General features: G+C 39.3%; 1 protein-coding gene across 1 annotated transcript; it reads right to left on the reverse strand.

The window, feature by feature from the left end:
- Positions 1 to 6,617: 6,617 nt before the first annotated feature.
- Positions 6,618 to 13,761, reverse strand: LOC129501957 (endogenous retrovirus group K member 13-1 Env polyprotein-like). Its single transcript, XM_055313277.1, has 2 exons — positions 13,150 to 13,761; positions 6,618 to 8,096 (listed from the first exon to the last, which is right to left on the reverse strand). The coding sequence occupies exon 2, from the start codon at positions 7,968 to 7,970 to the stop codon at positions 7,113 to 7,115; it is 858 nt and encodes a 285-aa protein (XP_055169252.1). The 5' UTR covers positions 7,971 to 8,096; positions 13,150 to 13,761; the 3' UTR covers positions 6,618 to 7,112.
- Between the last annotated feature and the right edge of the window lie 1,406 nt (positions 13,762 to 15,167).

Below are 15,167 nucleotides of genomic sequence, written 5' to 3' on the forward strand. Positions count from 1 at the left end.
TTAAATAGTTCATGTGATTATATTTATATATAAATAGCATTCCAGCACAGAAGTTATTGGCTAGGCCTATAATTGAGAATTTCCACAAAAAGAGAGAAGGCACAGGCAGATGTCATAGATCTTGAAAACAGGATTATAAGAGCAACTGAAGCATGGGGCATAGAGAATAAAGGAGAAAATGTGAGTGGTATGTAATAATCACTTTAAATCTTATTTCTCATGAGATATATTAATTCAAAAAAAATGAGAAGTTGAGGGGTGCCTGAGTGGCTCAGTCAGTTAAACATCTGCCTTCAGTTCAGGTTCTGATCACAGGGTCCTGGGATCAAGACCCACATCAGGCTCTCTACTCAGTGAAGAGTCTGCTTCTCCCTCTCCCTCTGCCTCTCTCTCTCTCTCAAATAAATAAATAAAATTGTTTAGTAAATAAATAAAATGGGAAGTTGACTTCAATAATTTCATAAAAGTATCTAAAATCAAATTTTGAGCATGTAGAAAACTTTTAATTTTGGTATAAAGAAAATTAAAAAAAAACAATATACAAGGAAAAATATTTACAACAGATTATTAACAAAGAATTGGTGTCTCTAATATCTAAGTGCTTCTTTATAATGAAGACAAACAGCTCAATAGAAAAATAAGCAACAGGGGCAGCCCCAGTGGCACAGTGGTTTGGTGTCGCCTGCAGCCTGGGGTGTGATCCTGGAGACCCGGGATCGAGTCCCACATCGGGCTCCCTGCATGGAGCCTGCTTCTCCCTCTGCCTGTATCTCTGCCTCTCTCTCTGTGTCTATGAATAAATAAATAAAATCTTAAAAAAAAGAAAAGAAAAATAAGCAACAATACAAAGAGAAATACAAATGACCAACAAGCATTTGAAATGATGCAAAACTTTGATAGTAATCCACAAAACATAAAATAAAACAAAATGAGATGTCACTACTCATCTACCAGTTTATACAACTGACAGAAATGTGAAGTGTTACAGGTTTCTGAAAAGCAATTGACAACATTTATGAAAGGTTTAAAACATACATGTCCTTTCCCCTAGAAATACTACACCTGGGAATCAACTCAATAGAAATAAAAGCATCTGGGTGTAGGGGAATAAAGACAAGGTCATTTACTGCAATCTTGATTGTAGAAGGAAAAAAAACCTTAAACAGTAAAATTAACACAATATGGAATTAAAAACCCCTATTTTGAATGTTAAGTGGATATTTATAAAATTATATTTTAAGACGGATGAATATAAGGCATCATTACATGTAAATAACAAAGTACAGAGTAACGTATTGTGTGATCCAGTTTTTGTGAAAAACAAAGTAAAAATATTCCTATTTGTTACTCTATAGGTATATATGAGCAAGGAAAAATGTGTGGAAATGTTCAAAACTGGCTGCTTACCTCAGATACCCGTGACTGAAGGGAGGTAGAGAACTAAAATTATGTTTTTTAACTGTAACTGTTTCGTTTCACTTGTTATGGTGAGATTTATGGCTTTACTACCTATAAAGAAACCATGAGGAAATAAAGATTTTAGCTGCCAACATTTATATGTAATTGTGAAATAACTTGAAGTTACTGTGATTTTTGTTTTCATTTAAGAAAAAATCCTCTGGCCAAATAATTGTCTAAATAACATACACTATTCTGAGATGTCTAAAGCCTTGAGAAGATTTCAACACTCAGAGAGAAAAGACTAAAATATATTAACATTGCAGATTCCCTAATAATAAAAACCATCAGATAATTCTATAGCAAATCCCATGGTCAACAAATGCCACCCCTGTACCCAGAGCTTCCCAGCAGCTTGTTAGTATCCCATTCTTCAACAGAAGCAAAGAACCAAAACTCACCAGACATCTGAGGTGATTCTAGCTTTCTAATATGAGAGAGAACAAAGCAAAAAAAGAAAAAGAAGTTAGAATAATCCATGAAAAGAAAGAATTTAAAAATCTTCCAAAAAGTTGCTGTCAATATCCTGAAGGAGAAAAGAAGATACTGCATGCATGAAGTAAGAACAGGTTTCAATGGAGAAAAGAAAGAGCTCTAGAGAATCAAATTTTCATAGCAGGAATGAAAATCCAATAGAAACATAAAAGATCTCAAGAAAGATCTCAATAAATTATGAAATTTAATTTATTTAAAGCTACCTGATGAAGTTCTCCCAAAGTGGCAAACTAATTCAAGATGAAGACACTAAATTCTACCTCTGAAACTAAAAGAAGAGGAAGGAGGAGAAGGGGGAGAAGGAGGGGACAAGGAGGATGACAAGAGGAGGAGAAGGCTGAGAGGAGGAGAAGAAAGGAACCAGATCAAACCATGGACTCCTCAGGGCTAAGCAAGCTGATTAGAGCGCACACCCAGAGCATACTATAGTCTGGTTCTGCTTCTAGAAGGGCATATAGACCAGGGAGGCCCAGCCTTTAGTGTGCACAGGAGTTTCCTGGACTTTTGAAGATCTAGACAGTCTGGAGTAGAGTGTGAGATTCTGATCTTATAACAAGCTTGGTGTTGATGCTGCCAATCCTCAGGTCATCTTCAGCTCACACATTGAAGTAGCAAGCACATAAAACATGATTCCCACATGGCTGTGGGAATCAGCCTCTCCTATAGGGCTTATTGAGTGATTCCTGGGCCCATGCCCTGCATTCTAAGGTGGTAGGCCTGGTTAGAGGCCTGAGTATTTTGTAACAAAACCCATAAGCAATCCTGGGGCTCTGCCAGATAGGGAAGCATGAAAACCACTGATGAGAGGCCTCATCATGCGAAGGGGTCTTACATCCATATTTGGATGGTTTTTGTAGGAAGAAAAATGCAAGACATGTGGGGAGATCTATATTTTCTCTCCCATGAGGCACAGCCAAGGTGGCACACTGAGGAAGTCATTATCAGCTCAACAAAATATCTCTGTGTTAGTCAGAGGGTAGATCTTAAACGTTTGCACCACATAAAAGGAAATGATAACGATGTAACACATTGAAGGTGTTAGCTAATGCTATGATGAAATCCTTTGCAGTATAGAAATGTGTCACATCAACAGGTTGTACCCTTAAAATTACACAATGTATGTGCCAATTTTATGTCAATAAAGCTGGGGGGGGGGGAAATCTCTGAAAAGAGAGAGAGAGAGAGAGAAGGACATGGGATCTAGGAGGCTAATGCTCCTACCCTGGAGAAAGTAAAGGGATTCCCCAGGACAAGGGTTGGGGGAAGCTCCAGGGTGGCAGGTAAACCCAGATGCAAGGCAATGCCAGCCCATGCTACAATATGCCAAAGAGTCCGTTAGGAAAGGTGCCTGGCAATAAAATTTCCAGTACTGTATCAGCTCTTGATAGAAAATATACTGTGTCTCAACCAACTTAGATGGAAGTATAGTTGACATGTTCTGGAAAACCACTCAAAAAGTGGTTTTAATGATGACACAACATTGATGAAAAACATGCAGCTCTAAAATTAGAATAATAGTGAATCTACACAATTATTGTGAGGATTAAATGAGTTGATCAATGTAAAGCATTTAAAATGATGCCGGAAACATAGAATGACAAAAATACTAGCTATCACTGTTGCTGTGGTGGTGGTGGTGGTGGTGGTTGTTAGGTTATTTAACTCTGGAGTTGGGCTTCCTAGAATACTGGCTCTACCACTAGTTATTTTACTTTGAAAAATTTATGCAGGGATGCCTGGGTGGCTCAGCGGTTGAGCGCCTCCCTTTGGCCCAGGGCGTGATCCTGGAGACCCGGGATCGAGTCCCACATCAGGCTCCCTGCATGGAGCCTGCTTCTCTCTCTGCCTGTGTCTTTGCCTCTCTCTGTGTGTGTCTCTCATGAACAAATAAATAAAATCTTTAAAAAAAAAAAAAAGAAAAATTTTTGCAAACTCCTTAAGCCTCAGTGTCCTCATTTGTAAAATGTGCATCAAAAAGGTATTTATCTCATACATTAATTTTAAGAATTAAATTAGATGCAACAAGGTATGCAAAGTACCTAGCAAACTAAGTACCCCATGAATATTAGATATTGATAGTAATTATTTGTTTTTCATGGAAAATAATATTCGTAAATTGAGGAGAAAACTCTCCACCATCAAAGGACTATTTTTAAATATTTTTTTATATTGTCACAACCATGGCATTTGTATTACTTTGTATTATTTCAAAGTTTTATGAACATTTGATGATTCTACATCATCTCAGTAATTTTATTTTGCATCTGCCAAACATACCATCAAAATGATTTAAAATAAGTCCCCAAAACATTTGTGGAATATTCAGATTGTTTGTCCGTTGGTTCTCACAGAGAAATGGAGTGTACATCTTTGTGGTTTGAGATTTTGACTTCTCTTAGATTATTTCCCAACACCCTCAAGAGATAGGCAAACAGGACGCTGCTAGTCACTCACAATGTTCTTCATGACAAGGATCCTGGCTCCACAGCCACAGTAACACTGGCAAGTATTTCATTTGCCTCCACATTTTTGGCTTCAAGTATTAAAATCAAAATGAAATACTAATTGTATAGTAAACGATGGTTTTGAATATGGGTATTTTTCAAAGTTGCTCTAGGAACTTAAAAGATTGGTTCAGGATTCTATTTATTGTTACTAAATTCCCTCCCCTACTCTTCATTTTGTAACTTATCCCTCATGCTTTAAAGTTTTCAGACTATTTATGTACATATGTGAGAGGTTACAATTTTTTTCTTTCTAATTATTTTTAAGTAATATTAATCTTATCATTTTGCTAAGTAATTTAGTCTCCCAAATCTAAGGATTTGGATTGAGAATGATTTCTGTCAGTTATAATATTCTTTCTTAGGTTCTTGTAAATTATAAGCCCTCTAGGTAAAAAAAGAGCAGGTCTTTTGCAAAGATGCTGGTTTTTCCCTCTTGGGCTTTAGAGTCAAATCCTAGCAATGCTCATTAGCAGCTGTATGACTGTATTAGAGATACCAGTCCTTGCCTTCCTGGTAACCTTCCAAGAGTTTGTGGTCATTTGTAATAATAGCAACAGAAAATCAATACACTCTCTGTTGTAACATGGCCATACGAGGACTATGGGTAGTCCTATCACCCTACCCTCCTTGACCACAACCTGAAAAGGTTCTTCATTTTAAAAACCAATGTACTTAGATTGGGTCCACCTGGATAATCCAGGATAATCACCTTATTTCAAGATCTTTAAGGAAAATAAAAATAATAATTTAAAAAGATATAAGCACCTCTATATTTATTGTAGCATTATTTACAATAGTGAAGATACCGAAGCAACCTAAGTGTCCATTGACAGGTGAATGAATAAAAAAGATGTGGTATATATATATGCACTGTGTATGTACGTATATAAAAAAGAATGCTATATTGTCATTCATCACAACATAGATGGACCTACAGGGTATTCATGCTAATAAAATAAGTGAGGCAGAAAAAGACAAATATCACATGATTTCACTTATATGTGGAATGTAATAAACAAAACAAAAGAGCAAAGAAGCAAACAAAAGACCAGAAACAGATTCACAAACAGAACGAACTGGTGGATGCCAGAGCAAGTATAGGGGGGCGGGTAGGAGAATGATCAAAATAGATGAAGGGAATTAAGAGGCACAAGCTTTCAGTTATAAAATAAGTGGCAGGGATGAAAAAATACAGTGTAGGGAATATAATAAAAAATTGTAATAATGTTGTCTGGTAACTACACATCATGGCAAGCATCATGTAATGTAAATGTACATCTGAAAACTAATACAACATTGTATGTCAACTATACTTCAATAATAAAAAATAAAAAATAAAATAATTTTGAAAGCTCTTTTGCATAATCAAAAGAGCATAATAAAGCTCTTTTGTTAATCCTTGAACAACACAGGCTTGAACCGCACGGGCAGATTTTTTTCAATAAATACAGTTGGGTAGTATAAACTTATTTTCCTTATGATTTTCTTTCCTTTTTTTCTTTTTAGATTTTTCTCTTATGATTTTCTTAATAATATTTTATTTTCTCTGCCTTACTTTATTGTAAGAATACAGTATGTGTTATCAACTGCTTATGTTATCGGTAAGGCTTCTTCTGGTCAACAGTCGACTATTATTTGTTAAGTTTTGGGAGAGTCAAAGGTCATATGCAATTTTCAACTGTGCACTGGAAGAGGGGTATCAGTGCCCCTAATTCCTGAATTATTCAAGGGTCAACTATATTCATAGGTTCCAGGGCTTAGGAAGGAACATTCCTGAACCCTATTTATCCTGGCTACACAAGGAGGGATCTGTGACCTGGCCTGAAATAATCATATCCTCTCTCTGGAAAATCTGAACTTAGAAGACAGTGCTTGGATTGCAACATTATGTAGAGTTGGGCTTCATTACAAAGAGAAAGGGACAAAGAGGGACAAAGAGAGAGAGAGAAGCAGAGGGAGTGATAACCCTGTGACTCCTTAGAAATTGATAGGATTACCTTTGAATTGGGGAATATGAATAATAGTGAAAGGGAATATAAGGGAAGGGAGAAGAAATGTGTGGGAAATATCAGAAAGGTGTCGCAGCCGGCGCGAGAAGGTCCGGATTCAGGAACCGAGGGCAAGGGGATGAGAAATAAACAAGAAACTAAAAGTTCATGGGATAGGAGGTTCCATGCGGCTGATGGCCACAATGGACAAGCTTTATTTTCACATGTATAGTTTATATAGCCTCTATAAGCAGGTGACCTATTTCTCTAAGGAGAAATACATATCGTGGACGAACATACATTGTCTTTAAAACTAACAATAGCTAGAACACCGCAAATTCCTGTCACTCGTTCTTAAGCAGTAGAGCATGAATGCCACATTTAGAATAAACAATGAGGTTTGTTCATTAAGTAATGACTACCAAGGCAGTCATATGTCAAGCCACTTCCTTGCTCACTTTATGGGAACTTATCCCAATAATATTTTAAAGGAGAAGCAAATATGTACTTTTAGTTCGATAAGGGGGAAGAGCTAGGTGCAGTCCCAGCGGGTTGGCCAGGCATGACAAGGAGCCTTTGTTCAACCCGGAACCCTGCTTCGCACCGCAGGACTGCGGGTTGGCCAGGGACGACAAGGAGCTTTGGCTCAACTTGGAACCCTGCCTCACACCGCGGGACCGCTCCCGACATTTCCCCCTATATTTTTCAAATGCAAAAAGTGAAGTTGTGCCTTAGAGGAGTTTAATTGATTATTGAGTTTTTTGCAAAAGCAGGCAAACATTACATACATCAGAATTAACCCGATTATTAATGCCAAAAATATCCAAAAGGAATGTTTCAGTGAATTGAAGGGATTAAAACCATTTAGCTGATTTAAGATCTCACCGGCTAAATCGCTGGGATCTTCATAATGTAACATACTTTGGCTAATGGCGTCTATTTCTTGTTGTAATTTTAAGAGATCTAGACTAATATTAGCATGATTCCAAACCCCTTGTAAATGCATACGTACATTTTCCCATGACCCATTAAAAGGCAGTGGGGTAACACAAATATGTTTATAAGCGTCATGGCAAGTCAATTGGGTTATAGTTTTTAGTACAACAAATTGATCACCAAGATATAAAACGGCTTCTTTTAAAGCTTCAATCTGCGCTTCAATTTTTTCATCAATTCTTTTTTGAGCATCAAGAGCAATAGTTACATTTCTAGCAAGTTCATTTACATGTTCAGCAGTCTGAGCATTTTCATGCAAAGATACAACAGATGCAGTAGCAGAGGCAATAAGAGCAATAGTAGCCACTATCCCTGCAATTAAAAGTCCAAGAAATCTTCGAGTTCTTCTTAGCTTCTTCACCAATTTTTGAGCTAACTGCATACCAAAGTTCGCGTACCAAGGTCCTCTCACGTCAACAGGGATCATCCAATATGGAGGTTGTTGCACCAGGAATAATTTTGTGTTGAAATCAATCTTCTTATCAAACTTGTGGCTTGCGAGGTTAATTTCCTCATTTGCCTCCATGATGGCAGATTCGTCTTACGAGTCCTCTTCCTCCGAGGAGGGCATAAGTTCAGCTGACTCATCTTCCTTCTCAGTTTTGATATCTCTAACAAATTTGGCTGGAACCCAGCGCGGCGCTTCTTCATCCTGTGGGAAGATACATGCATATCCTCGACCGTGTCTAAGCAAGGGGTCAGGGCCTTTCCACTGTCCTGTCATAGGATCCTTCCACTTTGCCATAAGGGGTGGATCAGTATTTTTTCCCCAATGTTTTTCTGATGGTGTATATCCATCATCATGCACAATCAAAAAATTTAAAATGAATATTGCTAAGTCTAGGTGCATGTGGGGGGAATATTTCATTTTTCCTGCCATAATCTCCCCCTTTTTTAGTTTTTATAAGGTATTTTTAAGTGTAAGATGAGCTCTTTCAATAATAATAGCTTGACCTGTAGAGTTGTAAGGGATGCCTGTGGTATGCTGGATGTGAAATGTTTCACAAAAGTTTTAAAAGCTTGGGATATATAAGCACTCCCATTATCAGTCTTTAATCGTTTAGGCATTCCCATGTAAGCAAAAGCGTGAAAAAGATGATTTTGAACATCAGTAAAACTTTCACCAGAATGAGCGGAAGCTACGATCATACCAGAATAGGTATCAATAGAAACATGCACAAATTGTAATTTATTAAAAGATGAATAATGTGTTACGTCCATTTGCCAGAGATCATTGGGCAAAAGGCCTCGCGGATTAATGGCAAAAGAAGGGGTGTTAACATATTGGGGACATAGGGAGCAATTTTTAATAATTTGCCTTGCTTGTTCTCTAGTTATAGGAAATTGCTTTCGTAGGGATTGAGCGTTTTGGTGGAAAAGAGAGTGACTTTTCATTGCCATACTGACAGAATCCTTATTAGCAATGACAGAATATAAATGAGTATATCTGTCAGCCAAATCATTTCCTGAGGATAAAGGCCCAGGTAAACCAGAATGTGCTCTAATATGAGAAACAAATATAGGTGAAACTCTTTTTAAGAGCAGCTGCTGTATTTTATGAAAAAGGCACGAAAGTTCCTCATCATTAGAGTTTATGAAAGAATCAGCAAGGATGGGTAATATCCTAGCGATATATTGACTATCTGAATAGAGATTAAAGGGTTCTTGATAGATTTCAAGAGTTTTCATGACAGCATAAAGTTCAGCCCTCTGGACAGATTTTGTCTTATAGGATAATTGAATGATATTTTTATGTTGTTTATGCAGATAGACAATGGCAATGTGCCCGTCTTTGCTGGCGTCCGAAAATATGATGGGAGTGTCTAATCGGTTGACTCGAAATTGGAGAGACAAATATAGTAGGAATGATGGAGAGTCCCTGAAGGAGTTTGTCGTTGGGAAGATGGAAAAGAAATTGACCAGGAAAATTTGCCATAGATGTTTGCCATTCCAAGGAGGTTTGATATGCATCCTCTACCATTGAGGCGGTTAAAAGAGGACATATAATATTATGAGGCTCATGTCCAAATAACTGGATGCATCTCTTCCGTCCCCTAGCAATTAATAAAGATATAAGGGAAATCGTTGGGTTGATGACATGCAAAACATGCATAGCTAAATGTAGCCATTCCAAAGGCCATGGGTTTGCCACAACACTGCCATAGGGAGAGCATCAGGTTTTAAGATTATTAAGTTAACATTCTCTGTCAGATCTCTTTGTTGAAGCTGTGTAGAGGAAATTTTATTTGCTACTAAAGCCAAGGCATCCTCTGCTTCTGGAGTAAGCTGTCCCAAAGATGAAGGGGAGGAGTCCCCTTTTAAAATAGAAAAAAGGGGCTGTAACTGGGAAGTGGTGAGAGACAGCGAAGGGCGGAGCCAATTTATATCACCTAATAATTTTTGGAAGTCATTTAAAGTTTTTGATTGCGAGGTTCTAACTGCGATTTTCTGTGGCCTAATACTCTGTTTACTAATAAGATATCCTAAATACTCAAAGGGAGCTTCTCTCTGTACCTTCTCAGGAGCTATTTGAAGTCCAGCAGAGCTAAGACATTGGGAAAGAACCCGAAAGGCGTTAGCCAGGTGTTCACTGGTCTCTGCAGCCAGTAATAGGTCATCCATATAATGAATACAATATACCTCAGGGAATTGTTTCCTGAAAGGGATTATAGCTCTTTTTACATATTCTTGACACAAGGTGGGACTGTTAACCATTCCCTGAGGTAAAACAGTCCATTCATATCGATAGTAGGGTTCTTGTAAATTTGTAGAAGGCAAAGAAAATGCAAAATGTTCCCCGTCACCAGGGGCTAAAGATATGGTAAAGAAGCAATCCTTTAGGTCTAGAACCAACATCTGAAAATTTAGCGGAATGGCAGAGGGAGAAGGGAGGCCAGGTTGTAGGGTCCCCATGGGAAGTATTACCCGGTTGACTGCTCTTAGGTCTTGAAAAAGCCACCATTTTCCTGTTTTCTTTTTTATGACAAAAATAGGGGTGTTCCATGGGCTAGTAGAAGGTTTTAAATGGCCGAGGTTTAATTGTTCTTGTATCAAGATCTCAGCAGCCTCTCTTTTTTCTTTCACTAAGGGCCATTGATCTACCCAAACAGGAGTGGAAGTTTTCCACTTGAGAGGCGATGCATGGGGAGGATTCAATGGGCCTGGGGAAAACCCAAACCTTGTCGGGCTGGATTAGGAATGGGGGCTATAAAGGCCCTTGCAAATTTTCCCCTTGCAAATTTTTACCTAAACCTTTTCCAGGCTGATATCCATGCTGTATCAATTGATTAAAAGACCAATCATTGGAAAGGGAGAGATTCATTTGAGACAAAACATCTCTGCCCCATAAATTTAATTCTATATCTAATATAAAGGGCTGAAACACTCCTTGTAAATCATTCATCAAATCTCTCCATGTAAGTAAATCAGAACTTTGTTCAGGGGAGGAGGCAAAGCCTACCCCTCGAATAGGTACATCAACCGTCTTCTTGGGCCAAGTTTTAGGCCAATTATGATTAGATATAACTGAAACATTTGCCCCAGTGTCCAAAAGGCCCGGAAAAACCTTTCCGTTTGTCTCCAGGTTAAAAAGAGGTTTATCAGGAGAAATCATTTTGGTCCAATATATGTTGGTGGATCCGAAACCTTTATCTCCTCGCTCCCTAGTAAGCGCTTGATTAGAGGTTTTTATTATTGGGAGCAATATTAGTTGATCAATAGGCATCCCAGGTTCCAGAGAGAGAGTACCAGTCTTCAGGGATGCCATAATATTAATTTCACCCGTATAGTCAGGGTCAATAACACCTGGATAAACAATTAAACCTTTCATGGTGGAACTAGAACGCCCAAGGAGTAATCCAAAAGTTTCCTTAGGCAGTGGCCTCCATATGCCTGTAGGAATTTTTCTAGGTAATTGGCCTCCCTCCAAATAGTGAGTGTGAACAGGAACTAAATCTAATCCTGCGCTGGTGGGGGTACCGCGGTATAATCTGTCAATTCGAGGGAGGTCGCTGGTGTTGGAGATGGGAGTGATGTTTGTTGGGGAAAGAGGGCCGCTATTTGTTGGGGCTGCGGCAAGCCCCCCTTCCAGTTTCCCGAAAGGGGATTCCCGTCAGAATCAGTCTTTGATCTACATTCATTAGCCCAATGATATCCTCTGTGGCATCTAGGGCAAAGGTTTTGAGGTTTTTTTGTAGTTTGAGAAGTCCTTTTCTGAGGACATTGATTTTTAAAATGCTCCAATTGGCCACATAAGAAGCATTTTTGATTTATTTTCATGTTTGGGTTCTTATTTTGTTTTAGTATCTGAGCATGCAATTTTGCAGGAGGGATGCCTTTAAAAGCAGCAGCCAAGGTGACTCCTTGCAAATACGAGGGCCCTATATCTGCGCAAATCTTCAAGAGTTCCCTGGTTCTTCCAAGGTCTTATGGCTGCTTGACAGGCGGCATTAGCATTCTCATAGGCCAGTTGTTTAACTATTAAAGTGTCAGCTTCTGCATCGGTGACTATTCTACTGACTGCGGTTAACAATCTGGCCACAAAATCAGAATAATTTTCCTCGGGACCTTGCCTGATTTTTGACAGTTCCTGTGACTTTGTATTTGTGGCAGGTAGCTTCTTCCATGCTGACAAAGAACAAATATTAATTTGGGTATAAGCTACTTCAGGAAAACCCAATTGCAAGCCCACGTCATAATACGGACCAGAACCAGTTAACATGTTGTAATTAACAGGAATGTTAGTTCTCCTATTGTAGCTGGCCTGTTTTTCGGCATTTTCAGAGAATTGCATTTTCCATAACAAATTGTCCCCCAGGGAGAGGCATGCTTGTGCAATGACCCTCCAATCTCCAGGACATAACGCTTCTCGTGTCAAATTGTCTAACATAGAAAGAGTAAAAGGTGCTGTAGGGCCATACTGAGTACATGCTTATTTCAAATCCTTTAGTACTTTGAAGCTTAAGGCAGTGTATGCTCTTCGTCCCCCCTGCACAGTAACAGTAAATAACTGAAACTCAGATACATCTTCTCCCCTCTGTGAGGCTTGAAATAGAGATCTTTGTAATAGGGTAACTCCTTTTATTGGGTAAGAATCGCCTGTTTGGACAGGAAAAAGGCTTCGAGGAGCCTTCTCAGTTTGCACAGCGGAGGAGTGTAATAAAGGTGGGGGAGGAGGTTCAGCATGATTTAAAACAAAAACCTCCTCCCTTCTATCTTTAAGGTGGGGACCATCAAACGGATCCTCTTCTTCATCATCTATTCTAAGGGACAGTTTATGTAAAGGAGGAGTATGGATTTTTTGATTTTTTAAGCTCCCCTCCATCGAGGGTGGAGACTCTTTTTCACTTTTAGAGTTCAAGGAGATGATCTCAATAGAGTCTGTAGGATCCAGAACCTCCTTTATACAATTCCATGTAGTCCATATATCAGGAGGCAGTTGTTCCCTCCTTATTTTTAATTCATTTTTCAGAGTCTGTCCAACTCTCTGCCAATCCGAAAGATCCACCGAGCCCTGATCAGGAAACCAAGGGCATATTATTCTAACTGTATCAAAGAACTTATCCAAAGAGTTATGAGAAACCTTAAACCCCTTTTCCCTTAAAAGAGCCTGTAGAACTTTTAAAAAATACCCATGTTCTACAGATTGCCTTTGTCCCATGATTATTTTACTCCTATCGTTCACGGAGCCGCCGTGATCCCCTTACCTGTAACTTGAACACTTCTTCTTTCACTCTGTCTCGGGTCCCTGTTCGGGCGCCACTTGTCGCGGCCGGGCAGAGAAGGTCCAGATTCAGGAACCGAGGGCAAGGGGATGAGAAAGAAACAAGAAACTAAAAGTTCATGGGATAGGAGGTTCCATGCGGCTGATGGCCACAATGGACAAGCTTTATTTTCACATGTATAGTTTATATAGCCTCTATAAGCAGGTGACCTATTTCTCTAAGGAGAAATACATATCGTGGATGAACATACATTGTCTTTAAAACTAACAATAGCTAGAACACCGCAAATTCCTGTCACTCGTTCTTAAGCAGTAGAGCATGAATGCCACATTTAGAATAAACAATGAGGTTTGTTCATTAAGTAATGACTACCAAGGCAGTCATATGTCAAGCCACTTCCTTGCTCACTTTATGGGAACTTATCCCAATAATATTTTAAAGGAGAAGCAAATATGTACTTTTAGTTCGATAAGGGGGAAGAGCTAGGTGCAGTCCCAGCGGGTTGGCCAGGCAGACAAGGAGCCTTTGCTCAACCCGGAACCCTGCCTCGCACCGCAGGACTGCGGGTTGGCCAGGGACAACAGGGAGCTTTGGCTCAACTTGGAACCTTGCCTCACACCGCGGGACCGCTCCCGACAGAAAGGGAGACAGAGCATAAAGACTTCTAACTCTGGGAAATGAACTAGGGGTGGTGGAGGGGGAGGAGGGCAGGGGGTGGGGGTGAATGGGTGACGGGCACTGAGGGGGACACTTGACGGGATGAGCACTGGGTGTTATTCTGTATGTTGGTAAACTGAACACCAATAAAAATTAATTTATTAAAAAAATAAAAAATAAAGTGTTGTGGTGCAAAAAAAAAAAAAAGGATTACCTTTGAATATTCCAAATGTTGTTCCAGGTCTCTTATGGCCATTTTGACTTTGGAAAACTGACACCCGGGATCCCTGGGTGGCGCAGCGGTTTGGCGCCTGCCTCTGGCCCAGGGCGCGATCCTGGAGACCCGGGATCGAATCCCACGTCGGGCTCCCGGTGCATGGAGCCTGCTTCTCCCTCTGCCTATGTCTCTGCCTCTCTCTCTCTCTCTGTGACTATCATAAATAAAAAAAAAAAAAAAAAAGGAAAACTGACACCCAATAACATGTCCCCTATTCTTCTGACCTGTCCATCTAAACTTTTAGAAGGCAGGGCAAAGGTTAAGAGCAAGAAACCTGCCAGATAGTATCAAAGAAGACAGTCTTACTCTATGGAGTTTGTCCCCATGTGTTTTTGGCTGTTCCTGGGGCCATATGTTCACGGAGTGATAGAATGTCATAATTGGGTATCAGAGCTCCAAAATCACTTAGGACTTGAAAACAAGGTGACAATGGCTATAATTCCCTCAAACTCCAGGCCTCCAAGTAGGGGAGATGAGTAAAGAGGAAAATGTATAAAAGAGGATAGTAGGAGAAAAGATTTTGCTCAAGGTTCTCTATGTTGTTGATTACATCTATACCTCCCAATTCCAACTCATCTTTCTAGATGTCTTAACAAAATACCTTTCAAAAACAAAAAAAAAAACAAAACAAAAAAACAAAATACCTTTCTTTCAAGGCTTCCTTGACTCTCTAAGTAGAAGTCATTCCCTCAGTTTAGTGAACAAATATCTGAGCACTCACTCTGTGCCAGGCAGTGAGTTAGGTGTTGAGAATGCACAAATGAAAAAACAGTGGAGTCTTCCTCTTTTGGAAACCACTTTGGTACTCTATTGGCACTGACTACTTGCCACCTTATATGAGGGTTTCTCTGTCTTGTTCACCTGATGAATGCTGACCCCACAACTGTCTGCAAGCCCTTAAAGAGAAAGCATGGGAGTATATTCATTATAGATTCCTCATGGTTAGCATATGCCTGCCCTAAGGTAAATGAGTACAAAAATTCATCAAGTATTTATTAAACACTTACCTATTGCATATAAGCTACTACATACAGCTGAAAACATAAAAGGAATTTAAGGTTTCCTG

This window comes from Nyctereutes procyonoides, unplaced genomic scaffold, assembly GCF_905146905.1.
Source record: "Nyctereutes procyonoides isolate TBG_1078 unplaced genomic scaffold, NYPRO_anot_genome, whole genome shotgun sequence".
In the NCBI taxonomy this organism is placed as follows: domain Eukaryota; kingdom Metazoa; phylum Chordata; class Mammalia; order Carnivora; family Canidae; genus Nyctereutes; species Nyctereutes procyonoides.

Excerpts from the sequence above, each read along its gene's own strand:
- LOC129501957 (XM_055313277.1), bottom strand. The coding sequence starts at position 7,970 with ATGGAGGCAAATGAGGAAATTAACCTCGCAAGCCACAAGTTTGATAAG.